At 47.3% G+C, this 22098-nt stretch overlaps 2 protein-coding genes across 2 annotated transcripts in view; both read left to right on the forward strand.

The window, feature by feature from the left end:
• The window catches only part of LOC137635936 (zinc finger protein 271-like), a 63684-nt gene that overhangs the window by 36081 nt on the left and 5505 nt on the right, over positions 1-22098 (forward strand). The gene's annotated exons all lie outside the window — the stretch shown is intronic.
• Positions 13761-14162, forward strand: LOC137635928 (apical junction molecule-like). The gene has a single exon (XM_068368370.1). It carries the CDS (start codon positions 13761-13763, stop codon positions 14160-14162), a length of 402 nt encoding a protein of 133 aa, XP_068224471.1.

A 22098-nucleotide genomic window follows, 5' to 3' on the forward strand; every position in this document is an offset into this window, starting at 1 on the left:
TGTTCACAAGAAGGACGCAAGAAAACTCAGTCATTCTGGACTTGTCGCCACTCAACAAGTTCAAATAAAACAGCAAGTTCAGAAAGTTAATCCTTCTGAACATAAGGACCTTATTTCAAAAAGGAGTGTTTGCAGTCTTGTCTGACGTGAAAGATGTCTATTGGCAGCTTCCAGTCAGTCATCCCCTCTCCTCCTACCTAGGATTCAAGTTACAGAGGATAACGTATGTCCTAGGAAAGATACTTGTCGGACTAGACACAGTCGTAAGTATCTTCACGGAATTGGCGGACACAGTCACGCAAAAACCAAGCCTAGAAATGGTTCAGGCAACAATGTACCTGGACGAAAGGCTGGGGTGGGCAGCACCCGAAGTGGCTGGTCTATGAGCATCCAAGGAAGTGTTCCAGTTCCCGGAATATCGGGGATGCAAGATAAGCTTCAAGAAGTCTCGATTCTCTCCAGCTCAAAGGCTTCAATGGTTAAAAAACCATTGAAACCTGTGGTCACACCAACTCTCCTTTCCCTTGGGGATGTAAAAGGAGATCGCAGGGTCGGTCAAGAGGCTATGGTAATCAGTCAGGATTCCAAGACGCTAACAGGGAGGAGTTCTGAACTCTCTCCAGTTCGCAATAGTGACAGACCCAGTGCTAAGAGCACAGCTGAAAGATGCATTAAGAGTCTGGAGAAGATACCCATCAAACGCTCGAAGAGATCTAAAAGGACCTATATTGGTCTTTCCTTAATCGCTTCCCAAACAATAGTCAAAGGCCAAAAGCCTATGGAAGACCATGCCCTTGCAACTACCCTGACTATTGAAGATCATCTGCATGGATGTCTAGTCGGAAGAATGGGGTATTCACTCCCATCAGAGGAAAGTCCAAGGGACTCGGTCATTTCTATCCAAGGCCATGTTGGTCCTGTTGTGGGTGGGGAAACTCTCCACACAGATCAGACCTCCTCAGGCTGCTCTGGGACATCGAAGCGATAATGAGACGTCAGAACCGACAAGGCTAGAGAGCGTCTCATATAGTTTAGGTGATGTTAGCCATCCCTTACCTAAAAGGATGGCACCTATCAGCAGTTCATGTACAATCGATCCACAATGTGACAGCGGATGCTCTATTCGGGCTCAAGCAGATAGAGTTTGAATGGTCCACAGACGCAGACCTATTCTCTCCCAGATGGGAACAAGTCCCTGAGCTGCAGATCGACCTCTTCGTCATGAGCGTCATCAAGAATCTTCCTCGATGTGTAGCCCCATACGAGGATCCTCTAGTGGAGATAATAGACATCATGTCTCTAGTGTAGAGGAGATGGACTTAGGAATTCCTGTTCATCCCATCCAATCTCCTGCTGAAGGTCCTCAACATGCTGAGATCCTTCCAGGGAGGAGTGGTTCTGCTGGCTCCCAAGTAGCCCAAGAGCAACCGGTTCCCTTTAGTGAAGGAACTGAGGCTGAGGCTGTCCCTAGATCTGAACTCAGGACTATCTCAGAAGGTTCGGAAGTTAATTGCCTTCGATTTATCACAGGGAGCCCAAACCCTTTATTTCATGATTTTCTTGCCCTAGCGGTTTGGAAAAGATTTGGGATTTCAGAAGGCAATATAGAATTCTTAGAAGAATACAAGTCTAAGTCAAATAGAAGACAATATGAGTCATCTTGGAAAAAGTGGGTTGCTTTTGTAAAAGCAAAAACACCGAAATTAATTTCAATGAACTTCTGTCTGTCCTTCTTTGTCCACCTTCATGATCAAGGTCCGGCGGCCAACACGATATCTACGTGCAAGTCAGCCTTGACTAGACCTCTCCTATATGCCTTTCAAGTGGATCTGGCGAATGAAATCTTTAATAAGATTCCGAAGGCATGTGCAAGGCTTAGGCCTGCAGCACCACCAAAGCCCATCTCGTGGTCTTTGGACAAGGTCCTACATTATGCCTCATCTGTGAACAATGATGATTGTTCCCTCAAGGATCTAACCCAAAAGGTTATTTTTCTGTTCGCTGTAGCCTCCAGGGCTAGAGTTGGTGAAATAGTGGCCCTATCTAGACATGAGGGCCACATTCAGTTCACAGAAGCGGGAGAACTGAATCTCTTTCCTGATCCAACCTTTCTCGCTAAGAATGAGCTACCCACTAAGAGGTGGGGTCCCTGGAGAATCTGCCCTCTGAAGGAAGATGTCTCTCTATGTCCTGTAGTGTCTTAAGGTCTATCTTCGTAGAACGTCAGACTTCAGGGGAGGACAGCTCTTTAAAGGAGAAATCTCTGGATCAAACTTATCCCTAAAACAACTGAGGGTGAAGCTCACCTACTTTATTCGCAGAGCAGATCCTGACAGTACACCCGCAGGTCATGATCCGAGAAAATTGCTTCATCACTGAACTCTTTTCAGTGTATGGACTTTGAGCGTCTTCGCTCATTTACTGGATGGAAATCATCCAGAGTGTTCTACACACACTATGCTAAGCAGGTCCATGAACTGAAGCATTATGTGGTGGCGGCAGGTAGTGTATTAAAACCTGTCGTTTGATTCTGTGATAAACAGTTAATTGATTGGGACTGTCAATTAAAGGGAGAAGGTGTCAGCACTTTTAGTATGATCCCCTTTTAAATGAGTGTTACCATGGTGACACTAAATCTGTTCAAAATCTCAGGTGTGGAATTATACAGATAATGTAGTACACAGTGTTGATAGGATATAACATGTACAGAAATTATGAAGGAAAATTTTATTATAAACCTTTCTTCAGTCTGAGAATGGCACTCATCATTTCTTCCCTTTCAAAAAATAATTTCTGTATATGTTGAATGTATAATTCCTTTATCATGCTATATTCGTTTTACTTGTTAATTCATTTAGTCATTTATTAGAAATAAAACGGATTTTGAGCGAAGCGAAAAATCTATTTTTTGGTGAGGTAGCTATGTCTTCCTGATGGAAGTTCCTTCATAGTAGCTTCCTAGGTTATATTTAACTACAGTGATATATCCCAGAGAATTTTATGTAAGGTATCCAGAATTCTAACTCCTGGCGCGAATATCCCTGGCTTTCGCCTTTAGGGATATCGCATAATATCAAAGGACGTATTCTTGACACGCCACATAGCTATCTACACCCTTAATAGCGTTTACGCTTCGAGAGGGGAAAGTGGCAAGAATTGTAGGAGGGCCGTTATTAGGCAACGCTTCTACTCCTACTACTGTTGAGCGCCAGTATGACGTCACGTCCCGGCCCCATCTTGTTATTCTTTGTAGTGTTAGCGAGTGCTACAGATACAGTACTTTTGGAAGGGATTCATTCAACCTTTGTAAAAGGAGGGTGGGTCCATCAGGACGACATGGCTACCTCACCCAAAAATAGATTTGTTCTGTAACCGAAATACAAGCCACGCTATTTACATAGGGTTTACTTTCGGCGTACCTGAAATGACGAGCCATTAGATTTTTACGAGGGTTAAACTACCCCCGCGCTAGTTAGCACGGGGGTAGGGGAGGGCCCCTCCCCCCCCACACACCGGTGAGCTGCCTCACTTCACTTTTGGCTCGGACGATGTCCAGACGTGTCTGTCTCGTCCTCGCTTTTTTTACAACCTTAATCTGTTTTTCTTTTTCTTACAGTTGTGTGTTTGAAGTTGGCCTCTACCTTTTCTTCCCATTATGCGGAAGTGCCCTGGACTCCCCGACCGCCCCTGTGGAACATTCATGTCGGCGGTCGATACAGACCCTCACACCCTTTGCCCGCAGTGTCGAGGTCAACGGTGTGAAAGTGATAATGTTTGTATGGAATGTAGGGAGTGGCCTACCTCCCAGTGGGAGAGGTTTGCCCGGCGGCGTAAGAAGAGTTCTAAGTGAGACCGTTCTCCCTCAGGGGCTGCCTTGAGGAAGGAAGGCTCCAAGGACTCTTCTTCTGTTGCCCGAACCTCCTCCGAAGCTCCCACTCGTTCGGTCTCTCGCGAGAGGCCGCCGAGTGGTAGCGTAGGTCCTTCTTTTGTTTCCCAATCTCGGGGTTCGGGAGAGGGTGTTGCCTCCCATAGCGAGGCAGCTCCCCCTCCTCCTCCGGGGGAGGACATTGTTGATTTTGTTGATTTTGATGACCAAACTGTGTATAACAATGATCGTTTCCAGCTTTGGGCTTCCTTGGGGCTTAAGGGCTCGCCCTCCAAGGAAGCCCTGTTTGATCTGATCCAGTTGGGGGCAGCTGTCCAACAGTCGCTGGTAATACCAGAGGTAGACCCTCTGGCTATTGTCGACGTTGTTGTGGCAGAGGCGTCCGACGGGTCGGGTCAAACTCCGGCTGCTGCTGTTGCGGATGTTGCTGAAGGCTCAGGTTCCCCCTCCGAACATCCTTCGAGGGGAAAGCTGGGTCCAACGGTCTCTCCTGCGGGTGTTCCTCCCCCTCGGGGGAGTGCACTAACAGAGACTCCTCTTCGGAGGACCGATGACGGTGATACCCTGCCTCGAGGTTGTCTTCGCCGTAAGGCTCGCCCTCCTTTTCGCCGCCGAGGCCTTCCTTCTTACAAGGGAGTTAAGAGGCGCCTTCTCTTCGGGTCTTCATCTTCGTCGTCCCCTGCAAAGGATTCTTCTCGTCGGGAGCAGACCGTGGCAGTGACATCACTGGACCTCTCCGCAGATCGTTCGCGATCTCCTGCGCCTGCCAGATCCTCCTTGTTAATTCAAGCACCAGTCCCTTCGGGGCAGAAGGGCTTATCCCACAATGTGGGTAAGTCCCTTCCGCGTCAGGTTACACCTGTGCGCCCTTCAGTAGCGCGCAAGCGCCACCGCTCTCCTGATCACCACCGCTCTCCTGATCGCCAGCGCCCTCCTGCTCGCCAGCGCTTACCTGCTCGTCAGCGCTCTCTTGCTCGCCAGTGCTCTCCTGCGCGCAAGTGCTCTCCTGCGCGCAAGCGCTCTCCTGCTGAAGAGTCACCTGACTCTTCTCAGCAGCTGGTCTTCAGCTGCTGATTCTCATCTTAATTTGTTGGACAGAAACTTACGGTCTATTAAATTTCTTATTCCTGATCTAGATATTAATCTCTGGCACCGTCGATCAATTAGTTCATTATGCATGTTGCATAAGATTTTTCATAACTCTGACCATCCTTTACATTCAGATCTCCCTGGACAATTCTATCCTGTTCGTAATACTAGGCAGGCAGTTAATTCTAATAGCCAGGCCTTCTCCATCATAAGACTCAATACTACGCAGTACTCTAGAAGTTTTATTCCAGCTGTTACCAAGTTGTGGAATGATCTTCCTAATCGGGTTGTTGAATCAGTAGAACTTCAAAAGTTCAAAGTTGGAGCAAATGCTTTTTTGTTGACCAGACGGACATGAGTCTTTTTATAGTTTATATATGACATTTTTGTTGTTGACGTTGTTAATAGTTTATATATGATATATCTCTTTTGACATTACTTTTTTTAGAATGATTTATTGTTAATTTGTTCTCTTCAGTTATTTATTTCCTTATTTCCTTTCCTCACTGGGCTATTTTTCCCTATTGGAGCCCCTGGGCTTATAGCATCTTGCTTTTCCAATTAGGGTTGTAGCTTGGATAGTAATAATAATAATAAGCGCTCTCCTGCTCGCCAGCGTTCACCTGCTCACCAGCGCTCTCCTGCTCGCGAGTGCTCTCCTGCGCGCAAGCGCTCTCCTGCGGATGAGTCGACAGACTCTTCTCGCCAGCGCTCTCTTGCTCGTCAGCGCTATCCTGATCTCCAGCGCTCTCCTGCTCGCCAGCGCGCAAGCGCTCTTCTGTCCCTGCTGCGCGCACTGCGCGTCAACAGTCTCCTGAGCGCCGTCAACCTCCTGCTCGTCAGCGCACTACTGCGTGCCCAGTTCCTAATGCACGCCATGCGCACCAACGTTCGCCCACGACCTTCGGATCTGGGCGCAGGCAAGGACATTGATCCTTTGCCTTGCCAGCGTTCCCCTGCACGTCGACCATCGCCTACGCACCACCGTGCGTTTTCTCCTGTGCGCACTTTTAAAGTGCATGCTCGCCCACGAGTCGACTCCTGAGCCCGCCCACGAGCGTTCGCCCTCGAGCACATCAGCGCCCCCTGTTGGCAACTTCTCTCCGCGCTACTGCACGCCATCCTACGTGTCAGCGATCTCCTACACGCCAGCGTTCTCCTACACGCCCGCGCGATCCTTCGCCTGTGCGCAAACGCTCGCCAACGCGTCTGATCGCCACAGGTCACCGACTCGCCCACACGCTAACTCGCCCGTGCACAGTCGGTCGCCTACTCGCCCCACGCGTCATCGTTCACCAACGCGCCATCGCTCGCCAACGAGCCATCGCTCGCCAACGCGCTTACACTCACCTACGCGCCATCACTCTCCTAATCGCCAGCGATCGCCCGGGCACTCGCGCACACCCTCACCTGTGCATCCACGCACACCTTCGCCTGCGTGCCCACACGCCCCCTCGCCAGCGCGTCCACACGCCCAGGCGCCAACTCGCCTGCGCGCCCACGCCCTCATCTCCGCGCGCCTGCGCGCCAACGGTCGCCCACGCACGACCCAGCGCCCACGCGCGACCCAGCGGTTTTGCCATCGCGCGACCCCCAACGCGATTCCCGCCGGGTTTTGCAGCGCGCCCAACCTTGCGAGTTGCCGGGGCCGCGTGCTTCCAGATCATCCTCGCGATCACCATCTCGTAAGCACCGAGCACACGCCCAGGAGCAGGAAGATTCATTGGAGAGGTCCAGCAACATTCTTCTTCCCTTTCTTCATTTCAGGCAGGCCCAGTAGTATCCACTCCTAAGGATCAGCCGATCCCCTTCCCTCCAGCGGGAATCGCTGACACTGCGTCAGTCAGCCGCCAGCCTTGGTTTGGTTCCCTGATAAAAGCAGTCGTGCAGGCTATGAAGCCAGCCCTCGCTGATCTGGGACTAAAACCAAAGGCTCCCTCGCCCCCGCTGAAGAGAAGGAGAGGAGTGGATTTCACGGTAACTTCTCCCAGGGTTAAGCTGGCTCCCAAGAGGTCCGTCGGGAAGGCCCCTTCCCCTTTGTAGGCGTTTTCTCCTTCTCCTGCGGACGAAGTTTTCCCGTCCTCAGGAGAATCCAGCGAGGTGAGGCACTCTCCCATGGCACCAATGGGAGGAACCCCACCTCAAGGAAGAGAAACGTCTCGCGTAGGAGGGACCTTCCAGACCTCTTTGCTAAAGTCCTGTGGAGCCCAAGGACTCAAAGACGATACCCAAGTCATCTTCGAGGATTCGTCCAGAGCCAACCATTCCCCGGGAGGACGTCCGCGTGTCCCCCCAAGAAGAGCCAATGGGGACAGGAGACTTAGCTGCCAGTCCACAAGGAGGAGAGCAGCGCGAGTCAGAGCATGCCTTCTGGCAGGTCCTTAACTTATGAGGCAACTCAATAGTTTTAAGGACCCCGAGACCGGCCCCCGCGAAGGCAAGGATACGGTCCTGGACCAAGTTTATGGTATTCAGAAGCCCCCCAAGGCCAGTGCAGCCCTGCCATGGTCCCAGGGGGTGAAGAGTGCCAGGGACAAGGTCGAGGGCCAGCTTTCCGAGCTCGCCTCCTCCAGCCATTCTTCTGCCGGGAACAAGCTCCTCCCACCTCCTCGCGTTCAGCAGAGGAGGTACTTTGAGATCATGGAGGAGTCTTGTTTAGCTCTTCCCCTCCACCACTCTGTGGAAGAGCTCACCAGGGGTCTCTCTCTAGAGAAACTCAATTCCCGGCAGGTGACATTCTCAGCGTCGGAGATTCTAACCCAAGAGAAAGTCGCTAAGTGTGCCATGCAGGCCACTTCGTGGCTGGATGTCTGGCTGGGGTCTCTGGACATCCTATTGCGCTCTGAGGACTTGTCCAAGGAGAGCAATAGGAAGGCCCTGGAGACCTTTCTCCTCTCGGGCACGCGATCCATCGAGTTCTTGGCTCACCAGGTCACTAATCTGTGGGCTAACTCGATTCTAAAGCAACGTGATGCGGTGACTGAGAGGTTCCACCCGAAGGTCCCCGCTGTGGATGTCAGCAAGCTCAGACATTCCTCCATCCTTGGAGGACACCTGTTTGAGCCCAAGGATATAGAACGGACAGCTGAGAGGTGGAGGAAGACAAGTCATGATTCGCTCCTCCAGAAGGCCCTTACATCTCGGCCGTACAAACCTCCAGCTCCTCAACAACAACAGCAGCCTCGCAGGACACCGAAGCAGGCTCCGGCAGCTAAGACCAAGGTGTCTAAACAGCAGCCCTTTCCTGTCAAAGACAAGAAGGGCGGAAAGTCCTCCAGGGGAGGCAGAAATCCTAGAAGGAGCGGCCGAGGCCACAAACGGTAGGATTGGCAATCCCCTGCGTGTCCACCTGTAGGAGGATGCCTGCAAAGTTGCGTGCACAGGTGGCAGCAACACGGGGCCGATTCCTGGACGGTCTCTGTGATCGGACAAGGATATCGCGTCCCGTTCATAACATCTCAACCTCCCCTGACAGCGAATCCAGTGTCGTTGAGCTCCTATGCCATGGGATCGGCAAAGGGGCTAGCCCCTCGGGCAGAAGTCGAGACCATGCTCAAGAAGGATGCTCTCCAGGAGGTCGTGGACGGCTCCCCAGGCTTCTTCAGTCAACTCTTTCTTGTAAAGAAGGCGTCTGGAGGCTGGAGACCCGTCATCCACCTCTCAGCCCTGAACAAGTTTGTCAAGCAAACTTCGTTCAGCATGGAGATAGCAGACACGGTCAGACTTGCAGTGAGACCGCAAGACTTTATCTGCACACTGGATCTGAAGGACGCATACTTCCAGATCCCAATCCATCCGTCTTCCAGGAAGTACCTAAGATTCAGCCTAGACAACAAGATCTACCAGTTCAAGGTGCTGTGTTTCGGTCTCTCCGCAGCACCTCAGGTGTTCACCAGAGTGTTCACACTGATATCTTCGTGGGCGCACAGGAACGCCATCCGTCTCCTCCGTTATCTGGATGACTGGCTGATCCTGGCAGACTCGGAGTTGACCCTTCTTCGAGACCGAGACAGGCTTCTGGGAATTTGCCAGGATCTAGGGATCATGGTAAATCTCGAGAAGTCCTCTCTGCTCCCAACACAACAACTGGTATATCTAGGCATGGTCATAGACACCAATCTCCACAAAGCCTTTCCATCAGACAACAGGATAGCAAGGCTGAGGAGGGTTGCAGAGCCTTTCCTCAGTCGAGAAGACCTTCCAGCCCAATATTGGTTACGTCTCTTAGGTCACCTAGCCTCCTTGGCCCGTCTTGTTCCCAACGGCCGCCTCAGGATGAGATCTCTGCAGTGGCGGCTCAAGTCCCGGTGGGATCAAGGCATCGATTCCCCGGACTCTCTGGTCTCGATAGGACCTGCGGAACGGACGGACCTGCGGTGGTGACTGACCGACGACAACCTTCGAAAGGGAGTGGATCTTCTCGTCCTTCCCCCGGATTTGATGCTGTTTTCGGACGCATCAAAAGAAGGGTGGGGGGCCCACGTTCTGAACCAGAGTTCCTCAGGCCTATGGTCAGAATCAGAAAAGTACCTCCACATCAACCTGCTAGAGATGAAGGCCGTATTTCTGGCCCTTCAACAGTTCCAACAGACCCTGGCGGGCCACTCCGTGGTGGTGATGAGCAACAACACCACAGTAGTGGCTTATATCAACAAGGAGGGAGGTACCTTTTCACGACAGCCATCCCATCTTGCAGTAGAGATACTGAGATAGACCGAAGTCCACTCGATACGTCTATCAGCTTGCTTCATTCCTGGCAAAAGGAATGTGCTCGCCGACAGTCTGAGCAGAGCTTCGCGGATAGTGAGTACCGAGTGGTCTTTGGATCCTCAAGTAGCCAACAAAGTCCTGACTTTGTGGGGTTCCCCAGCAGTGGACCTGTTCGCAACAGCCTTGAATTTCAAGGTGCCGCTGTACTGCTCCCCAGTTCCGGACCCCAAGGCACTCTGGCAAGATGCCTTCCAACAACGGTGGGACAACATCGACGTCTACGCCTTCCCACCGTTCTGTCTGATGAGAAGGGTACTCAACAAGACCAGACTATCGGTCAACCTGTCAATGAGCTTAATAGCTCCGCTATGGCATCATGCAGAATGGTTCCTGGACCTTCTGCAGCTCCTGACGGAACTCTCGAGAGAGCTTCCCCCATGACACGAGTCAGTAATACAATCAGATATATAGAATCAGTCATAACCAAGGACTGATACCTGATACAAAAACACATACTTGTGAGGTTTGTTTGCTTTAGAACAGATATTGTATTTGTTCAGAATATATTTTCAATATAAGAGGATAATGAATTGCTCTGGCACCTTTATTTTATTTAGAATTTTTGGGGCGAAAGGAGACGCAAAATTCAGAAATGTATTTATTGATAAACAATAGATAACAAGAATAAGGTGCATTTTATAATACAATATAAAATGAAAAATGCATAATTTAAATGGTAATAATAGAAATACTTGTTTCACCTGAAAAGAAACGTGAAGCCACTTTAAGGAAATATTGTAATATTTCATGTTTCCTTATTTCTGTCGTTACAGTTCATAAACACTTGCGTAGTTATACGCATGGCACATGTGTAAGTCTTTTATGCTTCTTTCACCTTCATACTTAGAACAGTTCATAGTGTCATTACTGTGACACTTCACTAAACATGTCACTCCATAGGGAGGGACCATGTACACCCTTCACTAAAAGTCCCAATTAGTGCACTGTTCCTCGCAGTATTCAAGCGGCAGGTTTTAGGACACTACCTGCTGCCACCACGAAATGCTTAATCTTTTGCACTTGCTTCGCGTAGTGTTTGAAGAAAACCCTGGATGACTTCCATCCAGTATAGGAGTGTAGACTTTCAAAATTCATATTCTGAAAGAAATTTAGAGACGAAGCAATTTTTCTCGGATCATGACCTTTGGGTGTGCTGTCTGGATCCGCTCTGCGAATGAAATAGGTGATCTTAGCCCTTAATTGTTTCAAAGTCAATGTCGAACTTGAGGTTTCTCCCCTAAAAAGCTGTCCTCCCCTAAAGTCTGAAGTTCTACGAAGATAGACCTTTAGGCATTCTACTGGACATAGAGATGCATCTTCCTTCAGAGGGCAGATTCTCCAGGGACCCCACCTTTTGGTGGGCAGCTCATTCTTAGCGAGAAACGTTGGGTCAGGAAAGAGATTCAGTTCTCCGCAGTCTGTGAACTGAATGTGGCCTTCATCCCACGAAAGGGCCACTATTTTGCTAACTCTGGCTCCTGAGGCTAGTGCAAATAAGAATATAACTTTTTGAGTCAGATCCTTCAGAGAGCAGTCTTCATTGTTCAGGGTTGAGGCTAAATGAAGAACCTTATCCAAGGACCAAGAAATGGGCCTCGGAGGTGCTACGGGCCGAAGCCGAGCGTAGGCCTTAGGGATCTTATTGAAGATTTCATTAGAGAAGTCCACCTGGAAGGCATATAGCTAGGGTCTAGTCAAGGCAGATTTACACGTAGAGATCGTGTTGGCTGCTAACCTTGTTTATGGAGGTGAATAAAGAATGATAAACAGAAATCTGTCGAGATTTCTTCTGGTTTCTTTGCCTTGACGAAGGCAACCCATTTCTTCCAGGAAGGCTCGTATTGTCTTCTAGTAGATTTCGACTTATATTCTTCTAAAAAGTTGATACTGTTGTTTGAAATCCCTAACCTTTTCTTGACTGCTAAGGCGAGAAAATCATGAGATGAAGGTTCCGGGTTTTCGGTGATGAAGCGGAGACAGTCAACTTCTGCACTTGTTGAGTCAGAACTGGATCCGGCAATGGAATCAGCTTCAGTCGTATTTCCGTTATTAGGGGGAACCAGATGCTGTTGGGCCACTTGTGAGACACTATCGCTGCTGTTCCCTGAAAGGATCTCAGTTTGTTGAGGACCTTCAGCAGGAGGTTGGTTGGAGGGAACAGGTAAATCCTGGACCATCTGTTCCAATCTATGGACATCGAATCCACTGCTTCCTCTAAAGGACCCTCGTACGGGTCTACATACCGGGGTGAGCCTGGATAGAGCGTCCGCCATCACATTGCGGAACCCTTGAAGGTGAACTGCTGATAAGTGCCATCTCTTCTTTTCCGCCAGGCGGAAGATGGCCAACATCACTTGGTTGATTTGGGGCGATCTCGAACCTTGTCGATTTAGACATCTCATTATCACTTCGCTGTCCAGGACCAGTCGGATGTGGATCGAGCAGCGAAGCTTCAGTTTCTTCAACGATAGAAAAACTGCCATGGCTTCCTGAATGTTGATGTGGAAGGTCTTGAAGAGGGAGGACCAGGTTCCTTGGACTTTCCGTTGGTGAGAGTGGCCTCCCCATCCTTCCTTTGAGGCATCTATGTGAATGGTGACCGAGGGTGGAGGTGGTTGCAAGGGTACCTTCTTTAGGTACTTGGCCTCCAACCATGGCTTGAGAAGAGATCGCAGACGAGTTGGTATCGGCCTGGTTAGATCTCTTCGAGCGTTTGATGCGTATCTTCTCCAGACTCCTGATGCATCTTTTAATTGTGCTCTCAGCACTGGGTCTGTCACTGAGGCAAACTGGAGAGAACCCAGAACCCTCTCTTGTTGCCGTCTTGATATCCTGTTGGATCGTAGAAGTCTCTTGACAGATCCTGCTATCTCTCTCCTCTTCTTTGATGGAATGGAGAGGCAGTGTGACTGTAAGTTCCAGTGAACGCCCAGCCATTGGAACTTTTGAGCTGGAGATAGTCGAGACTTTTCCAGGTTGATCTTGAATCCTAGATGTTCCAGGAACTGGATCACTTCCTTGGAAGCTTGTGTGCATTCTGCTTCGGGTGCAGCTTGAATCCTAGGTAGGAGGAAACTTGTCGATTGATTGGGACATGCCAGTATGCGTCTGCCATGTCTATGGAGACTTTGTATGCCTGCTTGGGCAGTAGGGTCCTTATGTGTTGGAGAGTAAGCATCCTGAACTTGTGGTTCACTATCAACTTGTCGAGTGGTGACAAGTCCAGAATGACTCTTGAGTTTTTCCGAGTCCTTCTTTGGAACATAAAACAAGTCGAGACTTTTCCAGGTTGATCTTGAATCCTAGATGTTCCAGGAACTGGATCACTTCCTTGGAAGCTTGCGTGCATTCTGCTTCGGGTGCTGCCCACACCAGCCAGTCGTCCAGGTAGGCGATCACCTGAACTCCCTTTAGGCGTAGTTGATGAATGACTGCGTTTGCAAGCTTTGTGAATACCCTTGGAGCTATGTTTAGTCTGAAGGGCATTGCTCTGAAGACGTATTGTCTCTTTTGCAGCTTGAATCCTAGGTAGGAGGAAACTTGTCGATTGATTGGGACATGCCAGTATGCGTCCGCCATGTCTATGGAGACTTTGTATGCCTGCTTGGGCAGTAGGGTCCTTATGTGTTGGAGAGTAAGAACTTGTGGTTCACTATGAACTTGTCGAGTGGTGACAAGTCCAGAATGACTCTTGAGTTTTTCCGAGTCCTTCTTTGGAACATAAAACAGACTTCCTTGGAATTTGACGGACTTTGCCCTCCTTATGACTCTCTTGTCTAAGAGTTCTTGGACATATTATTCCAGAATGGGGGTTGAGTGTTGGAAGAATTGAGGGAAAGTTGGTGGAGTTGTGTTCCAACTCTAACCCAGTCCATTCTTGATCAGGCTGTGGGCCCAGGGATCGAAGGTCCAACGATCCCGGAAAGAGAAAAGTCTCCCTCCTACCGGAAGCATCTCACTTAGAGCAGAGAATGAAGAGAAGGTGGATTTAAGAAGGAGCACTAATGCAAACAGAATGGTAGCTAGACGTGAGGTAGAAGACAAAGCGCAAATGAATTTAAGAAGGAACACTAATACAAGCAGAATGGCAGCTAGATGTGAAGTCGAAGATGAAGAACAGAGGAATTTAAGAAGGAACACAAATGTAAGCAGAATGGCAGCTAGGCGTGAAGCAGAAGACAAAAGTCGGATGAATTCAAGAAGTAACACCAATGCAAGCAGAATGGCACCTAGACATGAGGCAGAAGATGAAGAGCAGATGAATTTAAGAAGGAAAACTAATTCAAGCCGAATGGCAGTTAGACGTGAAGCACAAGATGAAGACCAAAGAAATTCCCGCCTTAAAAATAATCAACAGAGAATAGCAGCTACAAGAAGTCAGGAATCAAGAAATCAAAGAACGACTCGATTTCACTAAGAATGATTGTCAATCGAAACCAAGAAACATCGGAAGGAGTTGAGAATAGTTGCCATATTGATAGAGTAAGGTGTGCAGAACCAAGAGCACGTCCTTTTAAGGGGGCCAGCCGGCTAATGCCGATTTTTAATGACAGGACTTTGATATTCATACCACTTAATGAAGTGACTTAGGACATCAAACTGCCTAGGATTTTTGCCCCTGACCTTCGGTTTTGTGACGCCAGGGCGATTTATCTTGAAAATTAGGGTTTGTCAAATTATATCTCCTACCTTGATAATTTTTTCAAATTATATCTCCTACCTTGATAATTATCACTAAAATCTGGGATTACTACCCTATATAGACCTCCAAAAATATGAAGTGTCTTTTTTCTAAACATAATTTTTTTGCCAGATATGAATTTTTTCATTATGGTAAAAAAATAAACTAAAAATTAAGGGAAAAATAAGAAAAAAAACATGAAATAAAAGTGGGAAAAGGGCTTCATTTCATTGTTTTAGAATCTATTTCTAAGTTAAAACCAAATTTCAATACTATATCTTTAAAACCGAGGGATACAATTGAATTTGAAGGTTAATAAGTATAGTTTTGAGATATGGGCGTTCAGAGTTTTTCTTTGTATATTTACAAAGACAATATCAATAAATCATGATTATTATGGATTTTTCAATATTAAACTTAGCCGGTGATCATATAAGCTGTCAGCTCTGCTGCCCGACAGAAAAACCTAAGGACAAAATACGCCAGCGATCGCTATACAGGTGGGGGTGTACATCAACTGCGCCATCTGTCGAGCAGGTACTCAAGTACTCCATGTCAACACAGAACCAATTTTCTCTCTGTCGTGCCACTGGCAAGACCTACTAAATACGCTGTTACTAACTGGATTTGTTTTCACAACTATTTGGTGAAGTACACTATTCTAGTTTTGAGCTTTCGCTATGCAGGGGTTTTATCTTCATCTCAAAACTTGAACTCGTTTTGGATAGATTTAATTATGGTGACAAAGAGAGTATGGACTCTCTTTCACTTTTAAATGGCCGACCCTTCCCTTAGACGGAAGTGTGTTTAGGTTTTTAGTAATTTTGCTTAACACGTTATAGATCTATATATTTTATATCTCTCCGCCTTTATTAGGCCTCTTCGATTAACTTTCCATTTATTATAAACATATAAAAATAAATTTTTATGTTTTGTTTATATGCGACCTTTCCTGATAGTAGGCGGTCCTAACTTGGAACCGAAGTTAATCAACGTTGAGCCCGTTATATCGTATTTAGCCTTTAAGGAATTTAAAACTTTTTAAATTTAATGTTTTATGAAAGAATTTCTTTGATAGTCTTCGTACTGTTTTCAAAGATGAACTAACGTTTAGTTTTTTTTAGACTACGCAGTTGTTGACGTTCAGGACGTTCAACATGCGCTCTATCGTTACGATAGAGAGAGAGTGTATCACGGTTTCACTTTGCAGTAAGAGTAATCGATTCTGACGTTTCGTTCATTCTTTCTTAACTTAAATGGTTTAAATTCTAAATTAAAGGAACTTTTTATTTGGAAAACCTTTCAGTTTTTTTCCTTTAGCCAAATAACATGTTTTTTTGACGATATATAATTGGGCTCTTCTCTCAGGTGCGAAATCAAGAGAGAAAGAGAGAGAGAGATAGAGACGGAGGGAGAGAGAGGAGAAAAAAACGTTCCGTTCAAGCGGGTAACGTTGTTCTCGTGTTACTCTCCTCCCTAGTCGCTGTACGGGGAAGAAGGTAAAACGTTTCTAGGGTTTTATTCTTGTCCCCAGGCTATGTGCGGTGAGAGTTTGTAAACGTAGTTTATTTGAACTAGTGTTTAGTCTCTTTCCCAGCCACTGAATTCTTTATCTTTATATATGTTTTCTGTTTTTGCTAGTATTAATGAGCTGCATTATACGACTGTTTTCGCAATTACTACCTTTTAATGAAGGGTAGAATTGCGTGTTTCAGGTAGAAATCAGTAAAAGTTTCGATTTCAGTGAAATAAGTGCAAAACAGAAAATCGAAGTGATAAAGTGATATGCGCAAAGTGTTACAGTGTTGCGTCCGAGGGTTCGTCTGTTCGTGCCTGTCGTTCACCTAGTCCGGGACCTCTTGCAAGCTCCCAAGCCCAGGGGAGAAGTAATGTCGAACGACTTATGGGTTCGTCAGGCCTTGATCAACGAACAGACGTTTCCCTCCGTGGTTTCGGGCGTATCTACCCAAGATCGCCCCACCCACACAAAGACGAGAGAGCCCATTTACTTCTCGTCTGCGGAAGAGCTTTCTCGTAAGAAACCATGGACCAAGGTCTCGCAGCTTATTAAGCGCAAGTCGGTCCCTTCCGCGCAAGTCCAACGGCCCAGTTGTAGCCACTGGGTCAGTTCGGACTCGCTGCAGTCTTCCGACGACTGCTCACCTCCTAAGAGAGGCAAAGCGGTACCGCAACAGGCAGTAACACCGTCTGTTGCCGCACCTGCTACTGTAGACCCTAAGTGGTCTTTGCTGCAGACCATGCAGACACAGTTAACATCTTTAATGAAGGAGTATCGTGCGGAGAAGGTTGACGCTGCACCCGTTAGCCTACAACCAACCACGGTTGTGCGTTCAGTTGACGCTGAGGCTACCTTCTCCCGCACTCCGGCTGTGAGAGTTCCACCACCCATGCGCAGTGTACCCTGCCAGCCGCACGTTGACGTTCACAGACGCACGGAACCCTCCGTTGACGTTCGCGAGTTACCACAACAACAGGAGGGTGGAGTTAAGTTGCTTTGTTTTGACGCTGTGCGTCAACCTCCGCATTCTAGAGTTGTTTTGACTGCTCAGTATAGACAGTCAAAGCAGTCTCGAGTGAACACTGTATGTCCTCACGCACCTGTTGTGGTTGACAGTTCAGTTGTTGACAGTTCACAGACTGTCAAGCAGTTACATGACGTTGCCTTCTGGTCTGCTACTAATGCACCAGTGCTGTATGTCCTCACGCACCTGTTGTGGTTGACAGTTCAGTTGTTGACAGTTCACAGACTGTCAAGCAGTTACATGACGTTGCCTTCTGGTCTGCTACCTATGCACCAGTGAGAGACTCACTGAGATAACCTAGCTTTTATCGGACAAGGTTCCTGTAGATGAGAAAGTGCTGTTCTCCCTCCTACTGATATTCCTTTGAGGACTCATTTGGAGAGGAGCCTTAAGCTGCTTAGCCTCCTATGGACTTTAATTAAATCATGATGATTTTTTAAGGATCTTCGTCCGGATCTTGTAACTGCTGCTCCTCGTTCGCCTAAACGTCAGAACTTACACTAGGCCTAGCTACTTCGAAGCCGTTGTTGTTAAGCTAGTGCTCTCTCGCTCTCCTAGAGAGCGTTACGTTGGCTAGGCGACTGGTTTTTGCACCAGGAGGAGTTTTAGGGATACAGCCTTTGATTTCCCTTCTTTTAAACTGGCTTATAGAGCGAGAGTCTGTAGGACACGAGAGAAGTTCTCGGCTTGGGAGTTCATGCCTCTGCCCAGATAGACTTCTCAATTCTGGTAGACTCGCCCTGGCGCCTAGCCAGGAGACGCTCCAAATTGTTTACAGGTCAACTTCTCAACTTTTGTCGAGCCTTTGAAGTTTTGCTGTACTATTATGTCACACATAACAAGGCTTCCAGGGATGGTAAATGGTTCCGCCTCAGTCGCTAACCCCGTCTGTTGCCACACCTGCTCCCGTAGACCCTAAATGGGCTTTGCTGCAAGACATGCAGTCCAAGCTTGTGTCCTTGATAGAGGACTTAAATGCGGAGAAGAACCTTCTGGCCAACAACCTTCCAACCGGTTGGTTGTGCGCCCTGTTGACGCTGAGGTATCCTACTCGCGTCTGCCAGTTGAGGTGGTTCCTCCACCGATGCGACCCAGTGTGGGTTGCCAGTCGCACGTTGACGTTTAGTGACGCTCGGAGGTGGTTGTTGACGTTCAGTGTGTCACTAGGAAGACGTTCAACAACCAGCAGAGGTGACTTGTTGTGAAGCAGTGCGTCAACCTCAGCAACCCGGTAGGGTGTTGACTGCACAACCCAGACAGTCTAGACAGTCTCGGGTTGGCGCTGTACTTCCTCGCGCACCCATGGTTGTTGACAGTTCACAGACTGTGCAGCAGTTCCATGATATTGCGTCCGGCTGCGTCACGCATCCACCAGTGCGACCGGATTCAGTGAGTCAGACGTTGCCCACTCCGTTGCCGTTTCCTCATCAGTTTCGGATGAGGAACCCTCTGATGAGGACGTTGCTGAACAAGACGATCAACCCCCAGCCCTGCTATCCATCCAGAAGATGCTGAAGAAGGAACGCTGCCCAGTCAGGCTGTGGATGAGTCTGGTAGGGACACTGTCATCCGTGGATCAATTTGTGTCACTAATAAGACTACACCTCCGTCCTCTTCTATACCATCTAGCTTTTCACTGGAAAAAGGACAAGACGCTAGAAGCGGTCTCGATCCCGGTTTCCGGATAGATAAAGCCTTGTCTGACTTGGTGAAAGGACTATATCAACCTTAGAGAGGGTCTTCCCCTGACTGTTCAGACTCCCAACCACGTTCTCTTCTCGGACGCATCGGACGTAGGCTGGGGTGCGACATTAGACGGTAGGGAATGCTCGGGATTATGGAACGCGAGTCAAAGGACATTGCATTTCAACTGCAAGGAGCTACTGGCAGTACGTCTGACCTGGAAAGCTTCAGGTCTCTCCTTCAAGGCAAAGTGGTGGAGGTGAACTCGGACAACACCACGGCTTTGGCGTACATCTCCAAGCAAGGAGGTACCTACTCTCTGACATTGTACGAGATCGCAAGGGACCTCCTCATCTGGTCAAAAGGTCTAGACATTTCACTAGTAACGAGGTTCATCCAAGGCAACTTGAATGTCATGGCAGATTGTCTCAGTCGGAAGGGACAAATAATTTCAACAGAATGGACCCTCCACAAGGATGTATGCAAGAGACTTTGGGCCACCTGGGGCCAGCCAACCATAGATCTCTTCGCAACCTCGATGACCAAGAGGCTCCCAATATTTTGCTCACCAATCCCGGACCCAGCAGCAGTTCATATAGATGCCTTTCTACTAGATTGGTCACATCTAGATCTATATGCATTCCTTCCGTTCAAGATTGTCAACAAGGTACTGCAGAAGTTCGCCTCTCACGAAGGGACAAGGTTGACGCTAGTTGCTTCCCTCTGGCCCGCGGGAGAATGGCTCACCGAGGTACTTCGATGGCTAGTAGACGTTCCCAGAACACTTCCCCTAAGGGTGGACCTTCTACGTCAGCCACGCGTAAAGAAGGTACAACAAGGCCTCCACGCTCTTCGTCTGACTGCCTTCAGACTATCGAAAGACTCTCGAGAGCTAGAGGCTTTTCGAAGGAGGCAGCCAGAGCGATTGCTAGAGCAAGGAGAACATCCACCCTTAGAGTCTACCAATCGAAGTGGGAAATCTTCCGAAACTGGTGCAAGTCAGTATCCGTATCCTCGACCAGTACCTCTGTAACTCGAATAGCTGACTTTCTCTTATATCTGAGGAAAGAACGATCTCTTTCAGCTCCCACTATCAAGGGTTACAGAAGCATGTTGGCATCAGTCTTCCGTCACAGAGGCTTAGATCTTTCCAACAATAAAGATCTACAGGACCTCCTTAAGTCTTTTGAGACCACGAAGGAGCGTCGTTTGGTTACACCTGGTTGGAATTTAGACGTGGTACTAAGATTCCTTATGTCAGACAGGTTCGAACCGCTACAATCAGCCTCCCTGAAAGATCTCACCTTAAAGACTCTTTTCCTGATATGCTTAGCCACAGCTAAAAGAGTCAGTGAGATTCATGCCTTCAGCAAGAACATCGGATTCTCATCCGAAACGGCTACATGTTCTACAACTTGGTTTTCTAGCCAAACACGAGCTGCCTTCTCGGCCTTGACCAATATCGTTCGATATTCCAAACTTATCGTATGGTTGGAAATGAACTAGAAAGAGTCTTATGTCCTGTAAGAGCTCTTAAGTTCTATTTAAAACCTTTACGAGGCCCGTCTGAAGCTTTATGGTGTTCAGTTAAGAAACCATCTTTGCCTATGTCAAAGAATGCTTTATCCTATTTTATCAGACTGTTAATACGAGAAGCTCATTCCTATCTGAATGAGGAAGACCAAGCTTTGCTGAAGGTAAGGACACACGAAGTTAGAGCTGTCGCAACTTCCGTGGCCTTTAAACAAAATAGATCTCTGCAAAGTATAATCGACGCAACCTATTGGAAAAGCAAATCAGTGTTCGCGTCTTTTTATCTTAAGAATGTCCAGTCTCTTTACGAGAACTGCTACACTCTGGGACCATTCGTAGCAACGAGTGCAGTAGTGGGTGAGGGCTCAACCACTACAATTCCCTAATTCCAGAACCTTTTTAATCTTTCTCTTGAAATGTTTTATTATTGTTTTTGGGTTGTCCGGAAGGCTAAGAAGCCTTTCGCATCCTACTTGATTTGGCGGGTGGTCAAAGTCATTTCTTGAGAAGCGCCTAGATTAGAGGTTTTGATGAGGTCCTTTAGTATGGGTTGCAACCCTTCATACTTCAGCTCCTAGGAGTCGCTCAGCATCCTATGAGGATCGCGAGGCTCAGTAAGGAAGACGTACTTAAAAAGGCAGAGTAATTGTTCAAGTCGACTTCCTTACCAGGTACTTATTTATTTTATGTTTGTTATTTTGAATAACTGCTAAAATGAAATACAAAATACTTAGCTCATAATAATGTCAACATGTAATGCTGGTCTCTACCCACCCCCCTGGGTGTGAATCAGCTTATATGATCACCGGCTAAGTTTAATATTGAAAAATTTTATTTTTATTAATAAAATAAATTTTTGAATATACTTACCCGGTGATCATATATTAAAGGACCCTCCCTTCCTCCCCAATAGAGACCCAGTGGGCCGAGGAGAAAATTGGTTCTGTGTTGACATGGAGTACTTGAGTACCTGCTCGACAGATGGCGCAGTTGATGTACACCCCCACCTGTATAGCGATCGCTGGCGTATTTTGTCCTTAGGTTTTTCTGTCGGGCAGCAGAGCTGACAGCTTATATGATCACCGGGTAAGTATATTCAAAAATTTATTTTATTAATAAAAATAACATTTTATGTTATTTTTGGGGTATTAATTAAAGAAAACAAAATTATTTATCATAATCTAATCATAAATGAAGATCCTTTTGCTCAATATCTTGCTTCTTTTGCTCGTGTTAAGCAAGGCCGTTGCTTCTCCATTCACACAAGTCTCTCTCTCTCTCTCTCTCTCTCTCTCTCTCTCTCTCTCTCTCTCTCTCTCTCTCTCTCTGCACTACCAATATCACCCTCTTCTGAACTCTTAATAGATCGAATTTTCTTCTTCCTTATGTTAGCAAGATGTTGAAATTATCTTTTCCTCTTTGAAATGATAAAATTCTTTCCGAAAGTGAGATAAACAAACGTAAAAATGAGTGAATGTCAGATACCCCTATGAAACAGAAGACATAGTACAAGTTGTATTAATGCCACTACTATATAGTCACTGTGATGCTCAGAAGTGGAAGAATGAACCTCTTGGATTGTGTTGTAGTGGAAGGAAATTAGACTGTCTTTCTTAGTTGAACCTCCTGAATATCTGAAAAAAACTTCTCAATGGAACATCCCACCATTCAAATCATTTTCTTGAAAACATACAACTATACAATAAAGCTTTCCAAATGACTTCATTGGGAACAAAATTTGTGAATGAGGGGCAATTTAGGCCCACATTAAAACTCCAAGGACAAATATACTTGGGGATCGCTGGGTACCCCCGCTAGTAATAACAATAATAATGATAACAGTAATGATAATGATAATTTGTGAGTCTCCTATTTAGGTAACGAAGGATTTTATTTGTGTAGGATATATTTGC

This window comes from Palaemon carinicauda, unplaced genomic scaffold, assembly GCF_036898095.1.
Source record: "Palaemon carinicauda isolate YSFRI2023 unplaced genomic scaffold, ASM3689809v2 scaffold2, whole genome shotgun sequence".
NCBI lineage: Eukaryota > Metazoa > Arthropoda > Malacostraca > Decapoda > Palaemonidae > Palaemon > Palaemon carinicauda.